This window comes from Temnothorax americanus, unplaced genomic scaffold, assembly GCF_048541705.1.
Source record: "Temnothorax americanus isolate GAGA-0224 unplaced genomic scaffold, ASM4854170v1 Scaffold124, whole genome shotgun sequence".
NCBI lineage: Eukaryota > Metazoa > Arthropoda > Insecta > Hymenoptera > Formicidae > Temnothorax > Temnothorax americanus.
In genome coordinates, this window is record NW_027509258.1 from 180589 (window position 1) to 204477 (window position 23889).

At 35.1% G+C, this 23889-nt stretch overlaps 7 protein-coding genes across 16 annotated transcripts; 3 read left to right on the top strand and 4 right to left on the bottom strand.

Moving 5' to 3' along the window:
* Window positions 1-1247: 1247 nt before the first annotated feature.
* Window positions 1248-3887, top strand: Gale (UDP-galactose 4'-epimerase). The gene is made up of 6 exons (XM_077399245.1): window positions 1248-1829; window positions 2024-2142; window positions 2220-2510; window positions 2580-2760; window positions 2941-3225; window positions 3328-3887. The coding sequence occupies exons 1-6, from the start codon at window positions 1700-1702 to the stop codon at window positions 3378-3380; spliced, it is 1059 nt and encodes a 352-aa protein (XP_077255371.1). The 5' UTR covers window positions 1248-1699; the 3' UTR covers window positions 3381-3887.
* Window positions 3888-4072: 185 nt separating this feature from the next.
* On the top strand, window positions 4073-4955 carry Blos2 (biogenesis of lysosome-related organelles complex 1 subunit 2). Its single transcript, XM_077399251.1, has 2 exons — window positions 4073-4272; window positions 4414-4955. The coding sequence occupies exon 2, from the start codon at window positions 4427-4429 to the stop codon at window positions 4910-4912; it is 486 nt and encodes a 161-aa protein (XP_077255377.1). The 5' UTR covers window positions 4073-4272; window positions 4414-4426; the 3' UTR covers window positions 4913-4955.
* A 395-nt stretch (window positions 4956-5350) lies between these two features.
* Window positions 5351-7627, bottom strand: Eloc (transcription elongation factor elongin C). Of its 4 annotated transcripts, none has more exons than XM_077399253.1 (5): window positions 7353-7627; window positions 6811-6870; window positions 6551-6619; window positions 6181-6374; window positions 5351-6056 (listed from the first exon to the last, which is right to left on the bottom strand). In XM_077399253.1, the coding sequence occupies exons 2-5, from the start codon at window positions 6841-6843 to the stop codon at window positions 5915-5917; spliced, it is 438 nt and encodes a 145-aa protein (XP_077255379.1). In that variant the 5' UTR covers window positions 6844-6870; window positions 7353-7627; the 3' UTR covers window positions 5351-5914. The 4 variants fall into 4 exon arrangements, with proteins under 4 accessions (XP_077255379.1, XP_077255378.1, XP_077255381.1 ...); XM_077399252.1 differs by having other exon boundaries at window positions 7357-7625; XM_077399255.1 differs by lacking the exon at window positions 6551-6619 and having other exon boundaries at window positions 7353-7619.
* Window positions 7628-8968: 1341 nt separating this feature from the next.
* Window positions 8969-11538, top strand: Bem46 (abhydrolase domain containing 13-like protein Bem46). 5 transcript variants are annotated; one of them, XM_077399318.1, is made up of 6 exons: window positions 8969-9109; window positions 9582-9889; window positions 10018-10255; window positions 10332-10525; window positions 10692-10852; window positions 11189-11538. In XM_077399318.1, the coding sequence occupies exons 2-6, from the start codon at window positions 9724-9726 to the stop codon at window positions 11459-11461; spliced, it is 1032 nt and encodes a 343-aa protein (XP_077255444.1). In that variant the 5' UTR covers window positions 8969-9109; window positions 9582-9723; the 3' UTR covers window positions 11462-11538. The 5 variants fall into 5 exon arrangements, with proteins under 5 accessions (XP_077255444.1, XP_077255446.1, XP_077255443.1 ...); XM_077399320.1 differs by having other exon boundaries at window positions 8988-9109; window positions 9625-9889; XM_077399317.1 differs by having other exon boundaries at window positions 9032-9228.
* Window positions 11539-12220: 682 nt separating this feature from the next.
* Window positions 12221-15009, bottom strand: LOC143893665 (uncharacterized). 2 transcript variants are annotated; one of them, XM_077399301.1, is made up of 5 exons: window positions 14868-15009; window positions 13968-14389; window positions 13115-13774; window positions 12840-13039; window positions 12221-12538 (listed from the first exon to the last, which is right to left on the bottom strand). In XM_077399301.1, the coding sequence occupies exons 1-5, from the start codon at window positions 14890-14892 to the stop codon at window positions 12262-12264; spliced, it is 1584 nt and encodes a 527-aa protein (XP_077255427.1). In that variant the 5' UTR covers window positions 14893-15009; the 3' UTR covers window positions 12221-12261. The 2 variants fall into 2 exon arrangements, with proteins under 2 accessions (XP_077255427.1, XP_077255426.1); XM_077399300.1 differs by lacking the exon at window positions 14868-15009 and adding an exon at window positions 14702-14836.
* Window positions 14641-17096, bottom strand: LOC143893669 (uncharacterized). The gene is made up of 2 exons (XM_077399311.1): window positions 16937-17096; window positions 14641-16830 (listed from the first exon to the last, which is right to left on the bottom strand). Exons 1-2 carry the CDS (start codon window positions 17003-17005, stop codon window positions 15490-15492), a joined length of 1410 nt encoding a protein of 469 aa, XP_077255437.1. The 5' UTR covers window positions 17006-17096; the 3' UTR covers window positions 14641-15489.
* Window positions 17097-17696: 600 nt separating this feature from the next.
* On the bottom strand, window positions 17697-23521 carry Valrs-m (Valyl-tRNA synthetase, mitochondrial). 2 transcript variants are annotated; one of them, XM_077399268.1, is made up of 16 exons: window positions 23035-23521; window positions 22642-22873; window positions 22132-22378; window positions 21804-22032; window positions 21407-21586; window positions 21049-21173; window positions 20714-20988; window positions 20347-20626; window positions 20133-20255; window positions 19807-19914; window positions 19456-19615; window positions 19009-19283; window positions 18612-18818; window positions 18352-18463; window positions 18003-18232; window positions 17697-17881 (listed from the first exon to the last, which is right to left on the bottom strand). In XM_077399268.1, exons 1-16 carry the CDS (start codon window positions 23150-23152, stop codon window positions 17813-17815), a joined length of 2970 nt encoding a protein of 989 aa, XP_077255394.1. In that variant the 5' UTR covers window positions 23153-23521; the 3' UTR covers window positions 17697-17812. The 2 variants fall into 2 exon arrangements, with proteins under 2 accessions (XP_077255394.1, XP_077255395.1); XM_077399269.1 differs by lacking the exon at window positions 23035-23521 and having other exon boundaries at window positions 22132-22432; window positions 22642-22780.
* Window positions 23522-23889: the final 368 nt, after the last annotated feature.

Below are 23889 nucleotides of genomic sequence, written 5' to 3' on the forward strand. Positions count from 1 at the left end.
TTTATATCCCATGCCTCGTATAATATCTTTTTCACTGGAATGCGGACTACAAATTCTACTTGTTTTCTTCGGTTTCCAATCTGCCTTTCCAACAACGGCGCGCCATCCGTTCGGAAGATTTTCATTGGTCAAAGGAAACCTATAACGTACAAAATATTTGTTTTAACGAAAGAATGATTTTCTTTTTACAAAATATTAATTTATATAATATTAATTAAGAAATATATATATATATATATATATATATATATATATATATATATCTCAGAGGAATCACGTACAAATCTTTCGTGCGAATTGACTGAAAATAAATTGCGCGAATGTCAAGAATTATTCGAAACACAGACACTTTGATTAACGATGAGGTTCAGAAATAAATTATAATGTATCGCGTATCCCCGTAGGGTTCGCAACATATACTACCAACGGTACTAACCAATACTATCCCCTTCTCCTCTCACTTTAACCCTTTGGACCCTTTCCGAAAGACGGAGCCCAGTTTTCTCCGCACAAGGGCCTGAATCTTGCACGGAGGAGCGCAGCTTTCGGAAAAAAATTCCATGGCTCTAGTGGACTCGAGAACCTCGTTCCTCAGATTACGAGTCTGGCGCTCCTCCACTGGAGCCACACTGCCGATCTCGAGTTGAGCGAAGGAATTATTATAACGCGTATTGGCAGTGAAAAAATGTCCTCTTTCGAAAAAAATGTTTGTTTCTTCGGTACCATTTACGAGAAATGAGTGGCGTGGCGAGAGGTCGAAGGGAGTCGGACCTCGGACCTCGGACTATCGGAGGTCGGACGCGATTCGAGAATCGCGAATCGCGATACTCGCGTCTCGCGTCTCGCGTCTCGCGCTTGGCGCTTGGCGCGTGGTGGTGGCCGCGGCGTGGCCCGGATGTTTGTTTGTCACCAGAGTCACCACCACCACCACCACGCAAATCGGATCGATCGGATTCTCGGCAATCTCGGCCACTCGGCTACCTCGCGGACGAAACGGGCGTGAATGGAAATCACAGATGGAAACGTGTCGGATCGACGGATCCTGACGATCCTCGATCGTCCTCGATCGAGCGCCATCGAGCTCTGGAACTCGCGTGTCCGGCTACTCCGGCCGCGATCGCCGATCGTCGCCGATCGCGACGTGTGCCCGATGCCCGATGCCCGATGCCCGATGATGTGTCAACGTTATATAATTTTGTGATACGTCGACCGTCGTCCGGGTATCGCGATAAGGCGATAAGGTCAGTGTATCCCCGGTTATCGCGTTGTGGGGTTAGACGGTGCTTTAGATTCTGCGAAACGTGGTCGACAAGAATTTAAGGTGCGCGCAACTTCTTCTAACGCGTTCCGCACGATTATTAATCCGTAAATATGTACGTGTACGCGTACATGCGTATTGACTTGCTTTCAATGCTGTAACTTCTTCGCCAGAAAGTTTACGATTAACTTTGTATAGTCGTAGTGTATTGGGATAAAACTTGACCGTATTATATCGCAACGCTCGAAGCGTATCTCTACTTATCTTACGACTGTGTCTGAAACAAACGTTGAAAAAGTGCGTACGTTTATCAAGATATACATTTTGGTTGTACGCGCTTGATATTAGGTATTTCGCGTGGAAAAAAAGATTTCACGTATAAGATACACGTGCGTGTATGACGCAATATACATATATCAACTGATAAAACAGCGTTAAATAATGGCAAGCGAATCTTGGAATGTTTTGGTGACGGGAGGCGCCGGTTATATCGGTTCTCACACGGTGTTGGACGTGTTGCGAGCGGGCTTTCGGGTGGTGGTAATAGACAACCTTAGCAATGCCTACAAAGGTGAGACGTAACAAGCTACGTTACAAAAAAAGATACGCGATACATTGCGTACAATATTTCATTACGTACCGTCTATTTTCTATTGGCGCTACCACGCGATGCGTGCAATCGACACCGTTTTGCGTTGTGTGTTTTGTATAATTTTTACATAAATATATCTAATATAAAAATTTCAATTTCTCTCATGTTTACAGACTCAAGTTCCGAGAAACCGGAATGTCTCCTTAGAGTGGAAAAATTGGCGAGTAAAAATGTTACGTTCGTCAACTGTGACGTCGCAAACGTCACGGATTTAAGAAACGTGTTTCGGAAGGTAAATACACTTGTTTGCTCATAAATTCTGCCGATGGCGTATTAAATTCAAATATTCAGATTTTTATTTCGTTACAGCATACTTTTCATTGTGTCGTACATTTTGCCGCATTGAAAGCGGTTGGCGAATCGTGTCAGAAACCACTCGAGTACTATAAAACTAATGTCAGTGGAACGATAAATCTATTACAAGTTATGCGGGAGAACAACGTAAAGCGTCTTATTTATTCGAGTAGCGCCACGGTTTACGGTGTGCCCGAACAACTTCCTTTAGTGGAAGATATGAAAACTGGCGACTGTACGAATCCTTATGGAAGAACAAAATTTATGGTTGAAGAAATACTGAAGGACTTGTGTACCGCGGAGAAGGTATCGCACCGTATCGATATCGCAATACCCTGTCTTGTGAGATCCGCTTTGATAAAAAGTTACTTTCAGGAATTTTCCGTTATATCTTTGAGATATTTTAATCCCGTTGGCGCACATCCCTCGGGTGAAATTGGAGAAGATCCTAATGGCGTTCCAAATAATTTAATGCCTTATATCGCACAAGTTTCTGTTGGAAAAAGGGATGTGTTGTATGTTTATGGCAACGACTATGATACTCCCGATGGTACAGGTAAGAGTTATATATCTTTTTGATTGCAGGATATAAAAAACTAAATAAAACCTTATTAATAAGAAGACAGCTTATTATGCAAAAAAAAAAATATATATATATATATATTATGGGAAGAAAGAGGACGTTTTATGACGATTATACGTAATATATTTATTCTTCTTTTAATTAAATCTGCAGGTGTACGTGACTATATTCATATTATGGATCTGGCAGTTGGACATATGAAAGCTTTGATGTATCAAAAGACTCGCAATCCAATGGGATTCAAGGCGATAAATCTTGGTACCGGGAAGGGCTATTCTGTGCTCGAAGTCATACGTGCGTTTGAGAAAGCGTCCGGGCAGAAGATACCGTACGAAATAGTTGAACGTAGATCAGGTGACATCTCCGCCAGTTACGCTGATGCTAGTATCGCTAATAAGGAACTAGCCTGGGTTGCTACGAGAAATATGGACGACATGTGTAAGTTGTAATATATAATAAATGGATTTAACAGCGATGTAACGAGTGTTTACATTTTCTGTATTTGGATGTTCTAAAATTAGAAACTTATTGACACTCCAGGTGCAGATACATGGAAATGGCAACAAAATAATCCAAACGGTTATAAACACTGATAAGCGTGTACACCTAATAACCATTATGCCTAAATAACTATAAAAACTTGAAGCTTCTAGCTCGCTGTTACGCCTTCCGCGTATCATTGGATAGATAATGAAACCATGGTGGTATACAGTTACCAAAGTTTAGACCAAAGCTTAAGAAAAGTAGTTATTTATCTTCCGTTATATTAAGCAAGTTTAATATACTATATGTATAAATACAATGAGAATTTATGTCTAACGAAATTTAATGTACGTAGAAAAGTTTCGTCGGGTATATATGTTTATATAAATCTCTTAAATATATAATGTAAAACTTGATTTTTTGCATATATTAAAATTAAATTAATTTCTATCGTGGTGCCATTTTTAATAGTTGCACGATATATATCGTATCTGCATATATAAATGATGTGTAAAAAATACTTTTCTATATACATCAATGATGCGAAAACAATGTAAATACGTATGGTGATTTATTATGGATAATTATGAAATTATAATAAAATAATTATAGAAGGATACGTACGTTATATATTACCGAAGAAAATTATATTTTCGGTATTTTTGTAAATTGTTAATAATGAAGTCAAATGTAAGTAGGTAAGTATGGGAAAAAAAGAAATTATTAATTATTCAAGTTATCATTTAGATCGTGTCCCTTAATTTCATTGTCTATTCAAAATCAATATATACCTATATATCGAGAGACTAACCACTATACCATCGTTATTGATAAAGACGGTGGCTCGACTCTGCGTATCCGTCAGATTCATGGTCCGACTGCCGATATCGCGTCGCATCGCTAGTAATCGCTGAATTGAAGAAAAAAGATAGCAGAAATTAATAACCGGCTAGAGGGAACTTGTCGAAACAGAGCTGGGATCAGCTGGGATTTAAAAAACAGGTTAGGGTTAGGATCGCCCATTTGTTATCAGCTGATCGAGATCGGGACGCGTGAGACGCGTGCTCCATTGTAATGGTCAAATTCAGAATTCAGACTCCGATCGCATCCACGCGAGTCGTTCCGTAATATATCTTGTGACAGAGTCGTGCCGATCATGGACTCGTCGAAGGACGAAACGCAGACGGAGGCAGCGCTGATCGAGAGTCTGTCCGCCGAGCGGAACTCGAGATGCGAATCACCGAAACGCGGCACCACGCTCTCCACCAGCACCAGCAGTTTCGAGGCGCTGGATCCGCACGACCCGAACCTGAGTCGACTGGCGAACACGATGTTCCAGAAGACGGGCGAGTACCTGCGGGAGGAGCTCACCGCTACCCACGCCGACTACCGACTGCTGGAGCGTCTGAACAAGGAGACCATCGCCAAGTATACGGAACTAAAGATCATCTCGTCGAATGTGGTGCAATCACTGGACTCGCTGAACGATAAGTATCGGAAGCTACAGCCGATCCTAGATAACGTCAATCAGATCGACGACAGCGTCGGCAAACTGGAGCAAGCTGCGTATAAACTAGCGGCGTACTCCAAGCGACTCGAAGCTAAGTTTAAGGATCTCGAAAAGGATACCAAGAACAAATAAAGCTGTAAGCTGTAATTATGAATATATATATATATATATAAATCATTGTATCTTCACGTACCTATATATAATAGGATGATAATTATATCTTAGACAGTCACAGTTATCGTTACAAACGTGACGCGTATAACGTAAAATATGTAAGAGAGCTAGCGCGGATCACAAAAAATCACGTCTTTCGTACATTAAATTTATTAGTATACGAGACCTCTTAAACGCGCTTACAAAACTTGTATAAACGTGTAGTTTGCCATTCCTTTGCATATAGCGTACAATATCTGACTTTTATACGTAACTTATCGATTAAAAGTGACGTATCTTGTTAAGCGCTCTATCAAACCTAATCTTCCTTCCGCAACGTATCGATAAACCTCACACGGTGCCTGAGCACGGGATGACGCACAAGTGTAAATATAATCGATATGTGTAAACCAAGAATACAAATACGTATAACTATATTTAACAAAAAAGGTATCTGTATACATATATTTGCCACAATATTAATACAATGAAAAGTATTCGTCACCTAACGCACCTAGCAGATAGAATTGAGAATTCAATATATATAAAGTTGACGTTATTTCTCTCATCTCGATAACAATAATTTACTGAAATATATAATTTAAGTATACAACAGGTGATACACGTGTATGCGTGATCTGCTAGAAGATTGCGAGTGGTACGTATTTTCTTTACTTTATCGGTAATTATTTTAAGCATCGCAATATTACGTGTCTGCGACTATATAAATTATGAAGCGTAACGCGAGTGGAATATTCAGGTTTCGTAACTATAAAACTTTGACTTTGCATTGTCTCGTCGCACTAAAATGTTCACGAGTCACGAATACGAGAGTCCAAAGCGATCAATTATATACGTCCCGATACGGTCTTCCAAATATCACGATACATAGATTCATCTTAAACGACCATAATAAAGAAAGCTGCGGTGTTCCTATACGTCACGTGCCAATAAAAGCCAGTATTCTTCTATGAACGATGTTTAGCAGTCTAAGAAGTTGCCAGCCATTAATAATTCCAAAGCAATCTCAGGTGCAATGGGGAATTCTGGTATTTCCGTACTGCTGTTTGTGTAGCGTACTTTGTAGGTAAAATACATGCAGACCTTTTGCAACACGTGAGACCTATGGGGGGAGAAAAAAAAGACATTTGTTCGAACAATCATTTATCACGGTATACATATCGGTAAACTTGTTTCATGATTTCAAAATGAGAAAAGAAAGAAAACAAATAGTTTGAATCTCTTACGGGATTTCTCGGAAGTTGACTTCGTTGGCTTCATTTTCCGCGAATTGACCAGGACCGCTTAACATCGCTTTGATAGTACCGCTCGTTAACGCGTGTTCCCGTTTAACGATAAACTCATGGCCGTCGCTACTGACCAGCTTCACGTACATTGCGTTTGGTCCTTCGCAGCCCCCGTAAACGGGACTACCGTTTTGCTAAAATTTTCCAAAAAAATCTTCCATCGCGTTATTTGTCACGTAAACGGACTTGATATAATCTTACGTTTATAATCTAGAATATTGTACACGTGGAAGAAATAACGAAACGTATAGCGGGATGAAGAAAAAGAACCGTCTCTAGAGAGCAAAATTTAATTTGGAAAAATAGGTACCGCATGCACGTCTTTAGACGATCTGCCCTCTTCTTCTTCGGTCTTATCGATACTCGCTTCTTCATTGTGCTTGATCCAAAGAAAGATTAATGTTACATCAATATTTTACCACAAACTTTCAGCTTTCCAGAAAGGGAACGAGTATAATTTTAACGTATAACAGCAACAAAATATGTACGTGTTTGTCATAGAGACACACACATTCATCCCGATTACCATGCAGGGATACGCGCATGCAAACGAAATTGTTTTATATGTACCTTCTCAGCCTGCATGTTTACGTCGGTCGACATATTTACCGTTGACGCGTATGTATCCTCCTGAAGCAAAACAGTCTAAATATATATAACCAATATATATATATACACACACACACACACACCAAGTATAAATAACATAGAAACAGATAAATTAAATGCCTTCAACCTATTCTTAAGGTTATAGAGCACGGGATCTTTTCTTTAACGGTCGTATCTCTATCTCAATAACAATGGGCTAAGTTACACGTTGGAAGGCATTGGTAGCATTTTAAGTGTCTCACGCGCGCTCACGGAAACGCTGTATCGTATACGCGCGTGAGAGCGACCGGAAATAATCGGGATTATCTTACATTTTCGAGCATGCGAGGCTGTTCCTGCGCTTATATTTACCGTATATTTATCGACGGAATAATGTAAATTGGGGATACGTCGCGCTATATTGTTGCCAATGCGCTATATAGTAACGCTGCTGGGTAGTTCATAAAAATGGTTGGGAATTATTCTCATCGATCTATTACGAAATGGCGAGTGGCTCTACATACCTACCTTACAGACGACGCGAAATTTTAATTAAATCAGACTTCCTAATGACGATGCGTAGTGCCGTGTCGCACACAGCGGCGATGCGTATCAGCTGACGAGTTGTGACGCGCGACTGACGAGAGTACGAGAGTGACGAGTCGTCGGTCGTCGGTCGTGTCATCGAATGCTAACAATGGCTAACAAACCATAACAAACCAGGCAAATCAAATGACAGAATGGCACGCGACCCTGCGCCGTCCTGCGGCCTGCGCCTGCACGACCCCACATTCCCACACTTGCCCACACGTTGACGACAATGGCCGCGTTCAGCAGACACAACTGTTGAGTTCGTCTTATCGACGCTCCGCGTTGCGCGGTTGGTTCTAAAAGTAAGAGCCACGCACGTTCGACTGCTACTAAGCGGCTTGGTCTGCTGATCGCGCCCAATGTAACCAATCGGAAGGCTGCCGCGAGTCGCCTGCGGCAAAATCAAACGTTGTGCGTGGTCAACGCACTCTGTCGCATGGCGTTTCCGCCCCTAGCATTATCGCGGACGCGGATCTTATTGAGATTGCGGATCGCATTATTTCGTTTTAATGGTTTCTTATAATCTTTGTTAAAAGAATTTTGTGAATTGAGAATATCAAACGATATGTTAATTTTTAGAATAAATTCAATAGTTGCTTCGCAGCCTTGAAACTACGACAAATCTTTTTGTAAGAAAGTGCGTAAAGAGAGCGACGGAAGAACTTATGCTGCGTTTCCACTATACGCGTCGCGCGTCGCGTCACGACGCCGCGTCATGAGTTATCCAATCAAAACGTTTTATTTTACGACGTCATTTCCGACGCAAGATCTTGCGTCGGAAATGACGTCATAAAATAAAACGTTTTGATTGGATAACTCATGACGCGGCGTCATGACGCGACGCGCGACGCGTATAGTGGAAACGCAGCATTAAGGCCATCGCAAACAAAATGCATAGCTTAGCATAAGCGTGGCATAAGACCGCTGAGGGCCCGGACACACACTTCTGCGCAACGCATAATGCGTAAGCATATAAGAAAATTGCGTGGTCCATACACACGTGCATGAGGAAATAGACCACGCAATTTTCTTACGCTTACGCATTATGCTTACGCGTTGTGCAGAAGTGTGTGCTCCCCGCTTAAAGGTCTATCCAGACAAACTTGCATAGGTGCATAACCATATGCATAAAAAAACGGCGTGGTCTATTTCCTTATGCACATGCGTATGGACCACGCACGTCTCTTAAGGCCATCGTACACAAAATTGCATAGGCTGCATAAGCATAGCGTAAGACCGCTGGACCAATGAGCATCCAGCATAGAGTCGCCATATCGATTTACATAAGATGCTCATTGGTCCAGCGGTCTTATGCTATGCTTATGCGGCCTATGCAATTTTGTGCGCGATGGCCTTTATGCTTATGTTTATGCGCTATGCAAGTTTGTCTGGATTGACCTTAAGGCCGTAAGAAAATAAACCAATCGCAATCGATTATTCTTCGAGTTCAAGGAGAATAATCGAGTGTGATTGGGCGATGGCCTACTGCAAAATCCGAGCGCGAATGGGTAATGATTTCTTCCTTCATAGATGAAATCAGCACTTGCACATCTATTCTATACTCCGCACTTTTTTAGAGCGAAGAGCGGAGATGTGAACCGTAAAGGTTAAATGGGTTAAATAAACGTCTGGCATTTTTTATGATTCTCGACTTGCCGTTTTTAACGATAACAATTGTAAAATAACTCAAGTAATGTTCATTTTATGAGTCGTTTCGATCCAGAAACACTTGTTTTTTTATTATAAAAATTCCATTAATACGATCATTGAAGTTTATGCGATCCAACTGTCATTTATCTCATCTTGCAGGTTGGATTGTAATATATACATAGCTTTCGTTAATAATTGACAAATAAATAACTCATTTAATCAATTCTTTTTATACGTATATATTCATCAAGAAAAAAAAATTAATTTATTTTAATAAATTTAATTCTATTACGATTGTGTTGCATTTATATATGATCTACAAATGAAATAAAAGTAATCAATTTTTTTTTCCAAAAATGTATTCAGAATTTTTTAATATGCTTTGAAATAAAATTGATATACTCTACCTAAAAAATTGAACGATAAAGTTAAGAAATAAAAATAAATTTGTAATTTCTTCCCACGATGTATTGTCATTAAAACTTTTATTGTTTTTTGAATATTTTTTGCAGAAGAAAGATGTGAGAATTTGCAGCGATTCATTTAATGTTTAAGGATTATCATGGCTGTTCTTAAATCAAGACCTACCTGTTTATTGAAAACATTTGGATTATCGAGATAACGTTTCTTTAAATTATACAAGACGTATAAATAATGTCCTTCGGAATACGTTTAGCTCGCAGCAGGCCAATTAGACTTCTGGGGAGTGTAGCCGTGAAGTGTTGGGCTTTCAGTGGAGCATATATCCTCGCGTGCTTTTTTTTATATTGGTTATACGGTGGAGTTTTGGCTTTCTTTTTGCTGTGTTTTGCCACAACTGGTTTGTATATACATATTTTTTACTATAGAAAGCTTTATTTTCTAGCAAAGCTTTTAACCATTATTGATTTAGAAAGTTGTATTAAGTTAAAAATGTTATAGGACTGATTTTTTTTATTATTATTACAGGAATACTCTATCATAGAGAAGACCAACTTCTTTATCATCCAGAACTGCCGGCCCATTCGAGAGTTTACGTACCAGCTCCTTCAATATTTAGTTTGCCTTATCAAAGTATATATACCAGAGCTGGCGATGGCACGATGCTGCACATGTTTTTTGTTTCTCAACCAGAAGATAGAATGAGGAAGGCACCTACATTGCTGTTTCTTCACGGCAACGCTGGCAATATGGGCCATCGGTATTCGTTACGTTGCTACATTAATTTAGTAATATAGTAACGAGTCGTATCGCGATATATCATATTTATATGTTTCTTCCAGATTGCAGAATATAGTAGGACTCTATCATAATATTCGGTGTAATATTCTAATGTTGGAATACCGAGGGTATGGGCTTTCGCAAGGTACTCCGTCGGAGGAGGGCCTTTATATGGATGCTCGAGCAGGAATAGATTACCTGTTTGGTAGAACGGATATTAATACCAATGAAATCATAGTATTCGGTAGATCGCTAGGTAAAGAATCTAATTTTATTATTTGGAATATTTATTATCATTTTTTAACTTTTTTTAAATTTATATCTTATCGTATCAAGTTTCTAAGAACAGTTCTTTATAATCTTCTTACTAATTTTATCAGTATTTATAATAATTAAATTTGATTAATTTATAATTTGTATAGGTGGAGCGGTAGCCATTGAGTTAGCCACGAAGGAAGAAAATTCACAGAGAATTTGGTGCCTTATACTTGAAAACACCTTCACCAGTATCCCAGATATGGCCGCCTTATTTGTAGGATCTAAATTTTTACAGTACTTGCCACTTTTTGTATACAAGAACAAGGTAAACAGAACGGGAATATTAAAAATTTTTTTTATTATTTTATATACACATCTTCTGGTTCTCTTTTTATAAATTAAAGGTTTTATAAAAAATATACGGTATATCTACCGTTAAAAAGTGTCACGATTAGCAAATTTTTATGTATCGTTATTTTTCTTCGAATTTATATATTTATTATATATTTTATATTATCTATCTATCTATATATATATATATATATATATATATCTTATCTCTCTCTCTATATATATATATATATTCTTATATTTATTTATATTTTCATATATTCTTTTTTATATGATTCCTCACATTTTCATGCTTTTTATCACGTTGCAGTATTTGTCTATTCTGAAAGTTCGCTCAGTCACAGTGCCCACTCTGTTTATTTCTGGTCTGGCGGATACATTGGTACCACCCCGCATGATGCAGGATCTTTACAAGAATTGCCGAAGCACATATAAACGTATACTTCCAATCGTGGATGGCACGCATAACGAAACCTGGTGTCAACCGAGTTATTGTCAAAACATTAACGCCTTTCTGACCGAGCTCAGGGAAAATCCACCTCCAAGGGTAACGTCTAGTCATTGGCAAATCGATAATATTTAGTGATAAAGCGCTTCTAATTGTCACATCTATTATTGTTTATCGTCATAAACGTAAAGGTAATTTTTACATGTTAAAAACATGTGAAAGAATTGACACTTTTCGAATTGAACTTTTTCTACTTTTCGTAAAAATTGTTTTTACGCGTTGCAGAAAAAGTCGATCTTATCGATTCAAAAATGATTGCTAATTATTGTTACGTCCAAATCAAAGCATAATTAAATGAATTAATTATTTCAATCTATATATTGCAAGTCAATTCATTTAAGTAATATAATTAATTACTTAAACTTAATTGGCTTAAATTAATTTGATTTAATTATGATAAGTTAAATTAAAATAATCAGTAATCGAAAAAAAAAACATTGCTTAATGGAAAATAGATATAACAATAAATATCTTAAGAGATTCTGTAATGTGGGAACGTGTGAATTAAAAATAACGAAAGATAAAAATCCTTAAAAGTACGATTTAAAGGTATGTGAAGAGAATATTATAAAACATAAGTTTATTTATATTAAAATAAGTTTAATTTTGTGACTACCAAAGTATGCATGTGTCCATAAAGATAAAAGTTTTGATATTTCTTCGTATAAATCATATTATGGATTATATTATTATATATTATTCCTGTTATATACAATAAGTACTATAGTAAAAAATTTTTAAAAATATAATTTATGACAGCTAATCTATGAAATTTTTGGAAAAACTTGCATAAATTACATATTATGTAAGTTGTGCTAAGAAAATAATAAAAGATCTCAATAGTAGTCTTCATGTTTTTGTAAAAATAAAAAGATTTAAAGTCTACGATTGATTCGTCTTCTCTTCGCGATCATTCTTCGAGTTAATAGAATGCCGATTATCGTTAGAATTGCGAGCAGTGCGATTGCCGTAGCCAGAACAGCAATCATTCCAGGACCAGTTCTGAACGTCACAACCTGTTTGTTAGAACTACTTGCAACGTTAACAGTCATTCTCTCCGAAAAATGTGAAAACTCATCGCAAAAGACTTCTCCCTTCCATTTGTACCAATGAATCATCCTTTTGTTGGCTAATGGAGGTGGACCAGCACATCTAATTTTATTATATTATATTAATAAATTGTGAAAAATAGGACATATTCATTTATGACTGTTATGATATTCACAATAAAAAATAATAAAAAAGATGGAGATTAATTTGAAAGTTTAGATATAACGATATTAATTTGTGTTTTTTTTTTTTACAAACGAAAAGTAAAATAAAGTGATTGTTATATGTTAGCTTAACAATACTAATTCAATACATCGAGAAAGAAATAAGAGTTTAAGCCATTAAATATATTTAAAATAAGTTCTAAAATATTTTCAATATGTATAATGACTTATGTAGTTACCTCAAGTCTTCTAAAAGACTAGGTTTCCTAATGTAAAGTTTTGGCACTAATTCGTTCAACATCCATTGCAATGAACAATTGCAAATAAATGGATTTCCTTGCAGATTAATGAGATAATTCAAATTTGAAACGTTTTTGTAAACGTTTATATTAAATAGCTCTGCTGGCAAGTGAGTAAAGCGATTATTGCTCAAATCTAACTGAAAAATGAAAATAAAGGATTAATAAATGTCTCTTAAGAGAAAAAAAGTATTTCTTTTATATAAAATACTTACAGAACATATATTCATATGTCGAAAAACATTTTCCTCAATCACATTCAATTTCGTATTACTCGAAATAGTCACATTAATGCAAATATTTGTCTTTTCTTTTAACATTAGAAGTGTTTCTTTGTCAATCTTCTCAATTGTATCTACAAATTTTACTTCGAATATTTCCAAATTCAGTTCAGACCAAATTTTTATATCTCTCAGACGATTTCCATTGACTTTAAAGATTTTTAAACTTGGAAAATTTTTAATAGAAATGGTTTTAGGTATTGTTGTTAAATCATTGAAAGATAGATCTAGCGTTTCCAAATTCTTTAGGAAAATATCTGGAAAGTCTGATAAGGAATTTCCACTGATATTTACATTTTTTAATTCTTCCAGTAATGTTAAATTGTTATATATGTTAGAAATATTATTGTTTTGAATGTTTAAGGTATGAATTGATGATTTTTGGAATGACACGGTATTAATAAAATTGCTTTCCGTATGAAGTTCCAACAGTGACAATGGAAGATTTTGGAAATTTAAAGAGAGAAGCTGATTATTGTTAACGCGAAGAATCTTCAGCTGCTGCATATTAAGTAATAAATTGGCCGGGAGAGTGTTCAATTTGTTGAAAGAGAGATTTAAGTGATCTAACTCCAGCATACCATCGAGAAAGTTCTGCAAAATATTAAAGTAAATGAATTTAATAGGAGTAATGTTAGAGTTATAATAACTATATAATTTTAATTAACATGTAATGTATGTACACACACACACACACACACGCGCGCGCGCGCGCACACATTTATAAATTTCACTAAAAATTTTTTTGTCAGATTTTAATTTTTTGCTATAAAAATTATCATATTACCAGATCAATGAGATTGTTGTGAGATACATCAAGAATTTTCAACTTTGTTGTTGCATTTTCTGAGCTTTTCTCCAACGTGTTGATGTGATTATGACTCAAATTAAGTTTAGAGAGAGAAGAAACTGTGTTAAGAATAGAAATATCAAAGCCCCAAAGTAAATTACTAGAATAATCTAAATCTTCGAGCTCATTTAGGTTTTTAAAGATATCCGAATGTATATTATCCAGTTGATTTTGAGACAGATCCAATATTTTTAAACGTTTCAAGTTTTTTAGTTCATTTATGGGTAGAAGCACTATATTGTTTTTTGAAAGAATAAGTTTGTTTAGTGGTCGATGCTTATCTAAGGTGAGAAGATCGAAGTTAAAAACTTCGTTAGTTCCTAAGTGTCTGTCATGGCAATCAATAATTGGTCCTGCATCTGCAAGAACAACGATTTATATTGACATTTACGAATTATATTATTAATCGTATCACACAAATCATGTTATGATATTATTATTTATAATAACAATGATAATATATAACAAAAATATATTACCACACATTTATTAATTTCATTATTTTTATTTCGTAATTTATTAAATCTTTTTATAAACTTTTTTTTCTTTTGAAAAGCATAATACTAACTAATTTATAATTGGTAGTACGGATATAATAATAAAAATAATATATCATGTATTTGTTTATTATTTCTCCTGATACATATTATCTTCTTATCTTTTGGACTTACTTGAGGTATTAGAACATACACAGGTTTTACATATATCGCACAAACATTGGTTGCATAGAAATAAAAGCAACAATGTAATAATGTTAAACATCATGATATCCGCACTGTAACTTCACACGCAGGCTATCGTTAAATGATCGCATATTTAATCATAGTAGATACACACCTACTATAGCTGATTCTGATAGCATATCTGATAAGTGCGTCAACCATGCGATCCGTTACATATTACTCATCTTGTTACGAAAAATGTAGATATGATAAATTTAATTTAATCAATTATCGACATGTTCATAATTTCTTGATGATTCTGGAACATGATGTATAAAAAATCAACACGTATGCGATAATAATTTTAATTTAATCTATCATTTATTTCAATCTATTTTAATCTACTTAAGACCAATGTCTCATTCTTAAAATATGTTCCAAGTATTAAAAATGCAATATTCTTATATCAAACAATTTTGATTGTTGAATAGTACTCGAGAAAACATTGTTATTAATTCCAAGCAACATTTTTATTATAATGACCAATAGCTCAATTAAAATTTCCAAGTAATAAATTAAACAAATACTTGATTATCATTCATTATTATGTAGATAAAAAATATTTTCAAAGCCACAACTATTGCATTACAAAAGATTATTATTATCAATATTATATATGATATTCATTAATATCACATTATATCATCAATATTAATAAGTAATGCATTACATTCATATCACTTATTTTTATAAAAATTATATTTATAAATATTTAGACAATTTTTTTTTATACAATTCTAAGACCTCTTGAAGAAATCCGTTAACGTGGACTGCTTTTTCTTCACTTTCTCTATCTTAGCCTCTGCTTTTTTCTCTTTTCTCTTCATCTCTTCTTCTTTTTCTTCTTCATCTTCCGAACAACTTACGTAAACATGTTCTTTCTTTGTTACAATATATTCGCCTTCTTTATAAGTTTTGTTAACTAACTTCAACACTTTTCTTTTGCCATTTTCATGTTTTATTCTTGGTGGAGAGGGACTCTTTGGTTTTTCAAGACGTTCCGGCTCTGTTTCTGGAACTAATTCTTCCATCTCTATATCACTTTGTACCTCTGAATCACTGGAATCGTTCTGTATAACAATTCTCTTCCGTTTCTTAGCACCTTCATCCGTTTCTTTGCTCCTATTCCGCTTTTTTCCTTGCACGTTCCTCTTTTCTTTACTCACTTTTTCTTCGGTAACGTCCTCTTTAGCATTATCATTTTTCTTTTCTGACGATGTAACTTCTATAGATTTTGAAGGAGACGTCAACTTTCCAAAAAAGTTATTCAAGCTTCCTTTTTTCACAGACGTACTTTGGGGAGATACTTTTTTAGCGGTAGACGTAGTCTTGGAGCCTTTATTTTTCTTGGTTGAATTTTTAGTCTTTTCTGAAGAATCTTTATCTTTCTGGACAAAGTTTTTATCCTTTTCGACGGTGTTTTTATCTTTTTCTATTAATTCTTTAGTTTCCTCCATTAAAGCTTGATCTTTCTCGGTTGAATCTTCATTCTTCACCGAATCCTTCTTCTTCCAAAGGTTATCTTTCTTCATCGAGTCTCTATCACGTTCTTGGAAGGATGCGTTCGGTTTTTCTGGACTCTTTGATCTCCCAGCCATATTAAATAGATTATTAAATCCATTTTTCTTTGCTGTTATTGAATTTTTTTCAGTCTTCGATGGATTCCGTGAATTTGTAGATTTTGACGTTGTCGTATTTTCCATAACCTTTTTAGCAGCTGTACCCCAACGTAACAGTTGCATTTCTTCATCACTTCGCTCTTTGCAGGCATCACACTTTATCGCGCTGTAATTTATATCGCCAGAACCAGAACTGGCAAGCAGTTCCAAATCTGCAAGCGGTTTGTGGACGCTGTAGAGGTGCTCTGACATAATTTTACTGAACTTTTCTTTAGCCTTAGGTACATCGGATTCTTTAACAACCTCCACACGCATTCCTTTATCCTTTAGAAGACCTATTAGCAAATATGTGCATTCAATGTTGTTGCTTTTATGATATTTTTGATAGAATTCCCATAAGATCTGTTTTGCTATGTTAACGTGGACATGTAACTCTTTGCTTAGCCATTTGTAAGTGACCTAAAAATAGTAAAAATACCATTGCGTTAAATATTATATAGAATAATAAAAGTAAAAAAAAAATACAACAGAATATATTATTTATAAATGATCGCGATAGAATTACCAGCTTGTCGTTATCGAAAACATGACCGGCCAAAGCCTCCAAATGCTCGTTTAATGCTTCCATAATCATTTTTCAATTATTTATGTCACAAATATAGGTTAATTATCAATACACCTCACGACGGCTCCAGTCCAGTTGTGTAGCTCAATTTCACCAATCTAACCTAATATTATCACACAGAAATATTTTCATAAACGTAATAAGTACGAGAACCACGCTCTTCGGAAAAATTCACACCTTGGCAGAATAGCAGAAAGCAGGAAAGCAGAAGCCAATCAGAACTCGCGCTGGTAAACAGAAGGGAGCGTCCCGTTTGACCACAGCCACTCACAGCCCTCGATGCCTGGAGTTTTCCCCTGAACCAACCAATCATGCCACTTAGAAAGAGATAAAATGTGTTAAATCTGTCCTCTTTGCCTCTCTTGTTTTTATATCAGAGAGAGAAAATAAATCTCTCAAAGCTCTCTCTCTCTCTCTCTCTCTCTCTCTCTCTCTCTCTCTCTCTCTCTAAAGAGTATAAAATATAAATCAGAATGTACACATTGATATTTTTTATATTTATGGATATTTAGCGTTCGCAACGCTCAAATTAGACTTTTAAACTCGATCTATTAAGATACAGTTTGAGAGAACGAAGAAACTGAATTTAATTAAACTGAACTGCATGGTGTTTCAGTTGAATCAAAGGTGTCCGCACACATTATTTCTCGCAGTAATTTTGTGTAATTTTTTGCCTTTAGCAGGACTACAACCAAATATATATGAATAGTTTTTCATTTATATATTAATTACATTATTCACAGGTGAGGGACGTAAGCGAATGGAAGCTATAACGTTGTACGCGTACTATTTAACTTTCTTCTTCTTATAATATAATTAGTACACTCCTTCGAATTTATTCCTCTTCGCAATATTCTTCTTAACTTGTTCCAATATCGAAGTATCCTGGAAAATGACACATATGATAAATCCTTTATATGCAAAAAATAATTATAATTATGATATAAATGTATAACATTTAATTTATATTAAAGTAGAATCGAGTACCATCTTTTCTTTCACTTACCATAGCTGTGATGAGTAATGAGCAATCGGTTGTATGCATATATTGGATGGTATAAACACTGCCATCATTGGACGTATTGTTTTGTGTCGTTGTCAACCTGTTAAACGTGCCATTATTTGCTGATTCTGTTAAATGAATAGACACGTTCCAGATTCTGCTTACTCCTTTGATCAGGTTCACATTTTTCTGATAAAAATCATAATCGTGCACATTGCCAACCAGAATATTAACTATGCAAATAAAAGCACATTTATTAAAATTTACCTTATATATTTAAATTATTTAATTAGCATATATATATATATATATATGTATATATATATCTACTTCGCCACGTATCAATACTTACCTTCTGGATTTGACTTTTTGCTCACGTTCGCCATGCAGCTTCTGATCGCCGTTATCACATCCACGAGTTCACGCATTCTTTCCTCCAACGTAATGTCTCTCAGATGTTCAAACTATTAGAAGAATATTAAAAGAAGAAATGAGAATAAAAAATAAATGAAAATAAATTATTTAACATGTGTAGTAGCATTTTTAGGATAAAAACAGTAAGAAAAAGTTATATAAAAAAGTGATAATATAATGAGTATTTAGTTCACATACTTCGCATGGCATGGGATAGGAAGTCTCGAGCAACGAGGCAACTGACTGAAATCCTGGAAGTCCCTTCTTGGCAAGTCTAAGATATAAATCGTCCGACAGATAGGGTGTAACAGGTGCGAGGATGCGTAATGACACTTCCAGGCATTTCGCAAGAGTGTTGGAATGTCCAACGGAATTACCGCTTTTGAATCCAAATTTTGTACCCTCCTATGTTTAAAAATATAAAAGAAATTTTTAAACCATTTAAAATTAATTATATAAACCAAATTATTGTTATAGTGATCAAAATCTTGAAATTATTAATATTTTTACTTTTTACAGAATTTACAAATTTATAAAAACCCTATAAATATTATTATTACATTATATTAAATAACATTGCACATTTATATCATACCACATAGAAATCGCAGAATTCATAGTGCAGAAATTGGCGAATCGCAGCGATTGCTTTATGAAAATTTCGCTGGGCAAACGCATCGTTCACTGTTCCTACCATCCACGATAATCGACTCAGAATCCATTGATCAAGATCGTTCAGATTATCCTTTCCTTCATTTTCAAGTTGATCCTCCTTTATCATCAGTAACGCGTATTTGCTTGCCTGCCAGATCTTGTTACAGAAATATTTGCTTGTCCGACAATCATCCACATCGAAACTGATGGTGTGATCTATAGGAAAAGAGACAAGATATGTAGTATAATAATAAAATATTTATCTCGTTATTCAAACTTAATCATTACTTTTTCGATTCTTGAAATAAAAAAATTTTTTTTAACAAGATTTTAAAATTCTCTTACAACGTTCTTATTTTCTATTTTTTAAGATTCTTAATTTGCTTACTCTTAACATTACGCGCACATAATGATAGTCTCAAAGCATCGGCACCGCAATCTGGTATTCCCGTGGAATACGATTTTGTATTAACACGCAACGTTCGCTGCAATTCTTCGGTGCTCAGAATACCAGCCGCGTGACTGTGTCTTGCTTGTTCGTTCAATTCCTGCATTATACGTGCATATTCTAATCAATTTTAAAATAATAGAACTACAACACACTATATTTCTTTTTAAATAATTCCAGTTTGTTGGTACTTAATCAATTTTTATTTACAGAGATTCTAAGAACTTTTATATTTTATAAGTAAATAAAGGCAAATAATATAATTGTTGCTATACGTTCGAAAATATTCACCTCAAAGGTACAACCATTGATAATGTTTTCTGGTGAGATAACATTGCCAGAGCTCTTAGACATTTTCTTGCCGTTGCCGTCACATAAAACGCCATGAAGTAGAACTTCCTGCACACATACATAATTTATAATTATCAACTGTATTATCAATTTAAGCACACTAATGATATCGTCCCTTTACAATATTAAATTTTATAGTAGTACGCCTCAATGATGAATAGATCGGACTACTTATTGCTAATACAATATACAAAAGTTAATTAAGATTCTCATAAAATACTGATAAAAACGGATATAAATAATGTATATCTGTTGTATAATTATACTTTAAATGGCAAACGCTGTGTCAGTTCCAGACTTAGCATCGCCATCCTCGCCACCCAGAACACAAGGATATCATGGCCCGTTTCCATCAGTGTTAGCGGATAGTGTCTTGCCATATCCTCCGTCTATAAATTTTTGTGATATGTAAGAAAATAAGTTATATATCTAATAAAAAAATATATATATACCGAAGAGAAGAATAATAAAGAGACTAACAATTTTCGGCCAGCCAAGCGTAGCGAATGGCACAATTGTCGAGGAAAACCACGTGTCCAGGACATCTGGATCTTGACGCAAGCTCACTGTGTCTCCGTATTTCTCTCGTACGCGAGAACGCGCTTCTTCTTCGGATCGTGCGACTATCCACGAAGTGGTGCTATTGCTACTGGTGGAGAAAATATCACTATCACTATCGTCGTCTTTACGATCACCATGAATAATGGAATACGCCGGAATTCGATGACCCCACCACAACTGTCTCGACACGCACCAGTCCCTGGAAAAAAAAAGAAAAAAAAAGGAACTTTTTATTCTTGTGCAAACAAGTTTACTTATTTATTTAATAATTAAATGATAATTTTACCTGGGGTTTTCGAGCCAGTTATACAACATTTGTTCGTGAATGCCGTCATCGTTTGGATTGATTTTTAGTTCACCATTCGCCACGGCTTCGCATGCCCGCTTAGCCATTGTCGCACAGCGCAAGAACCACTGTTCCTTTGGCAAATACTCAACCACATCATGTGTACGCGAACATAATGGCAGTATCATCCGATGATTATCTTCCACACCTCTCACCATGCCTCGCGTCAACAATTGATTCATTAGTCTTCTCCGTGCGATGAATCTCGGAACTCCCTGAGACAATTTATTATTAATAATAAGAAATGAATATAAATCTTAGACGGGATCACACACCTTGAATTCCTTGCATACATCCGTCATGTTGCCATCTTCATCAATAACTCTGATAACTGGCAAGCCATGTCTTTTGGCGATGTTGTAATCTAAGCGATCGTGTGCCGGTGTAACTTTTATTGCACCTGTAAAACAAATACTCACCAATAATCAAATAAAATAAATAATTAACAAATCAATAATTAAGTAAAAAATAAATATGTAAACTAGTTATATATAAATTAGTTATGATATAAATAAAATTTTTAATCCAGAATAATTACTAGAAATTTGCTTTTTTGTATAATTTTTGTTTCTGTATTAAATATCCTACATAAATTTATTCTAATTTATCAATTTATTCTATATAAATTTTTACCAGTGCCAAATTCTCTCTTGACCGAAGAGTCGGCTATGATGGGTATAAAAGTCTCTCTTATGGGATGTAAAACGTGCCGACCAATATATCTCGAATACCTATCGTCGTTTGGATGCACAGCAATCGCTACATCTCCAAAAACTGTCTCAGGCCTAGTTGTTGCAATTGTCAGTTCTTCCTCTGCGAAACCAAAAAAATTTACAAATCTATCAGAAAGTTGAAATTAAAATTAAAATTTAAATTTAAAAAACAGGCTTTTAGAAAACATTTGATTATTTTTATCTCTTTATATGCATAATATATATATATATATATATATATATATATATATGAGAGATATAGAGAGAGAGAGAGAGAAAGATTCATATGATTTCTTATTTGTGCTTATTTAAATTACTCGAGTCTCTGATTGGGTAGGCCAGTTTGATTAGTTGGCCGACGGTGATCTTGGTATCATAGCCAGGTACGTGGAGTCGTGTCTTGCCGTTCACCACAAAGTCTTCGACTTCAATTTCTGAGATAGTGCTGCGCAGAGCTGGCGACCAATTAACAAGGTCTCTGGCTCTGTACAACAGATTTCTCTCGTTTAATCGTACGAACGTTTCTGTCACTGCCGCGCTATGATTCTGCGATAAATGAAAATTCAATAATATTACAAATAAATAAAACGACAAATGTAATTGTAACAATAAATTTTAGTATAGCGCAACAGAAAAATATATTACTTCGTCGATGGTAAAGTATTCTCTGTCCCAATCGAGCGTAGCGCCGAGGGCTTTCAACTGCTCCTTGATAATCGCGGCTTTTTCCGTCTTCCACTGCCAGATCAGTCGCGTGAACTCGGCACGGCCCACATCTTGTCGTGTAATGTTGCGTGTATGCAGCAACGTACGTTCCACTACCGCCTGTGTTGCAATTCCCGCATGGTCCAGACCCGGAATCCACAATACTGGATGACCCTTCATTCTGTGCCTGTGTGTATGTGCGTGAGCAGTAGAGAAAAATCCATAATAACGGTAAATTTACCTATAATAGATAAATGTAGCGCGATAAAAATTCCATAATATATAATGTGTAATAACATAATAAACATATATTACGTTATTAGACGGTATTCCAAACTATCATGTTGTAATATCATGCCGTATGTCGTATGTTACACATATACTATTATTTATGTACATGTGTTCGTTTATTATTATATTATCATTATTTTACTATATACTTTTGCTAACCATCTCGCCAGAACATCTTGGATTGTAACAGTAAGTGCATGGCCCAGATGTAATATTCCCGTAATATTAGGTGGTGGTAAAACCATACTAAAGGATTCTTTGGCTTTCTTTTCCTCTTGCGCATTGTTGTTTCTTCTCTTTGTTATCCTGGATGACGCAAAGTATTTATTACATTGCCAAATGTCATACCAGCCTTTTTCTACATCCTTTGGCTTAAAAGTTGCAGGAAAATCTGTATTTTAATATAAATTATAGATTAATACAACAAGATATTACTTTCCAGTTGATCCTTATTAATTTTTAATTGATAATTTTCAGTTGATTCACTTATACTTGCAAGCTTTAATGTATGCAAATCTGGGTGTAAAAAAAGTAAGATAATAGAAAAAATACCTGTTAGTCTTTTATTGTTCCATGATTCTGTTGCATTTGCAGGAGAAGTACAATAACGTAATCTCCGACAGCAAAAACTCGCATGTAGAAAAAGGCGTTCGAACAACGTATGTTTCATTTTTATTACTTGGTTCTTGTGAGAATTATAATGAAATTTACAAGTAACGAACGAAAACTCGTGTTTTTAATAAATTTATTAATCAACTAGCCATATGTATATAGTTTTCGCTTTCTCAGCATAATACACACTTCTTCACAAAATTTCCAATCATGCGAATGCACGAGGTATAACTATAACCTGACCTAACCCCAAACCCTTATACCTATTATAATTGATAAAGAATAAAAATTCTTAAAATCACATATTTCTTATCTTCTTATTTGTTTCTGTTTCTTTTTGATTTTATTCTTCTAATCGTTTGTTAATTTTCAAGTGTTTTTAAACTTATGTCAGCTGCAGATTATTTACAATCGGTATGATTAACGTTTGGAACTTCATCGACTGTTGGTAATCATTAATCCATCTTATTGATGTATCAAGATGAAATTTATGAATTCTCAACATCACATAATTTTTAAAACTTGAAAAAATTTTTTAAATTTTAAATAACGCAATTGATTTTCGCCATTTGAAGTTTCGATTTATATCGTCTCTTCATATTTCGTTGATTTTCGAGACTTCTGGATTTTTGCATTGAAATTTCGAAACTCAAATTCTGAGGATTACAATTCTTGAAATTTTCATTAGTTTAGTAATATATAGGAACAGAGATATGTGTGGAAAAATGTGATTTACAGGGACGATGTGTTTATAAAACAAATATTTCGCAGCACACATTAATGCGTTTTTTTTCC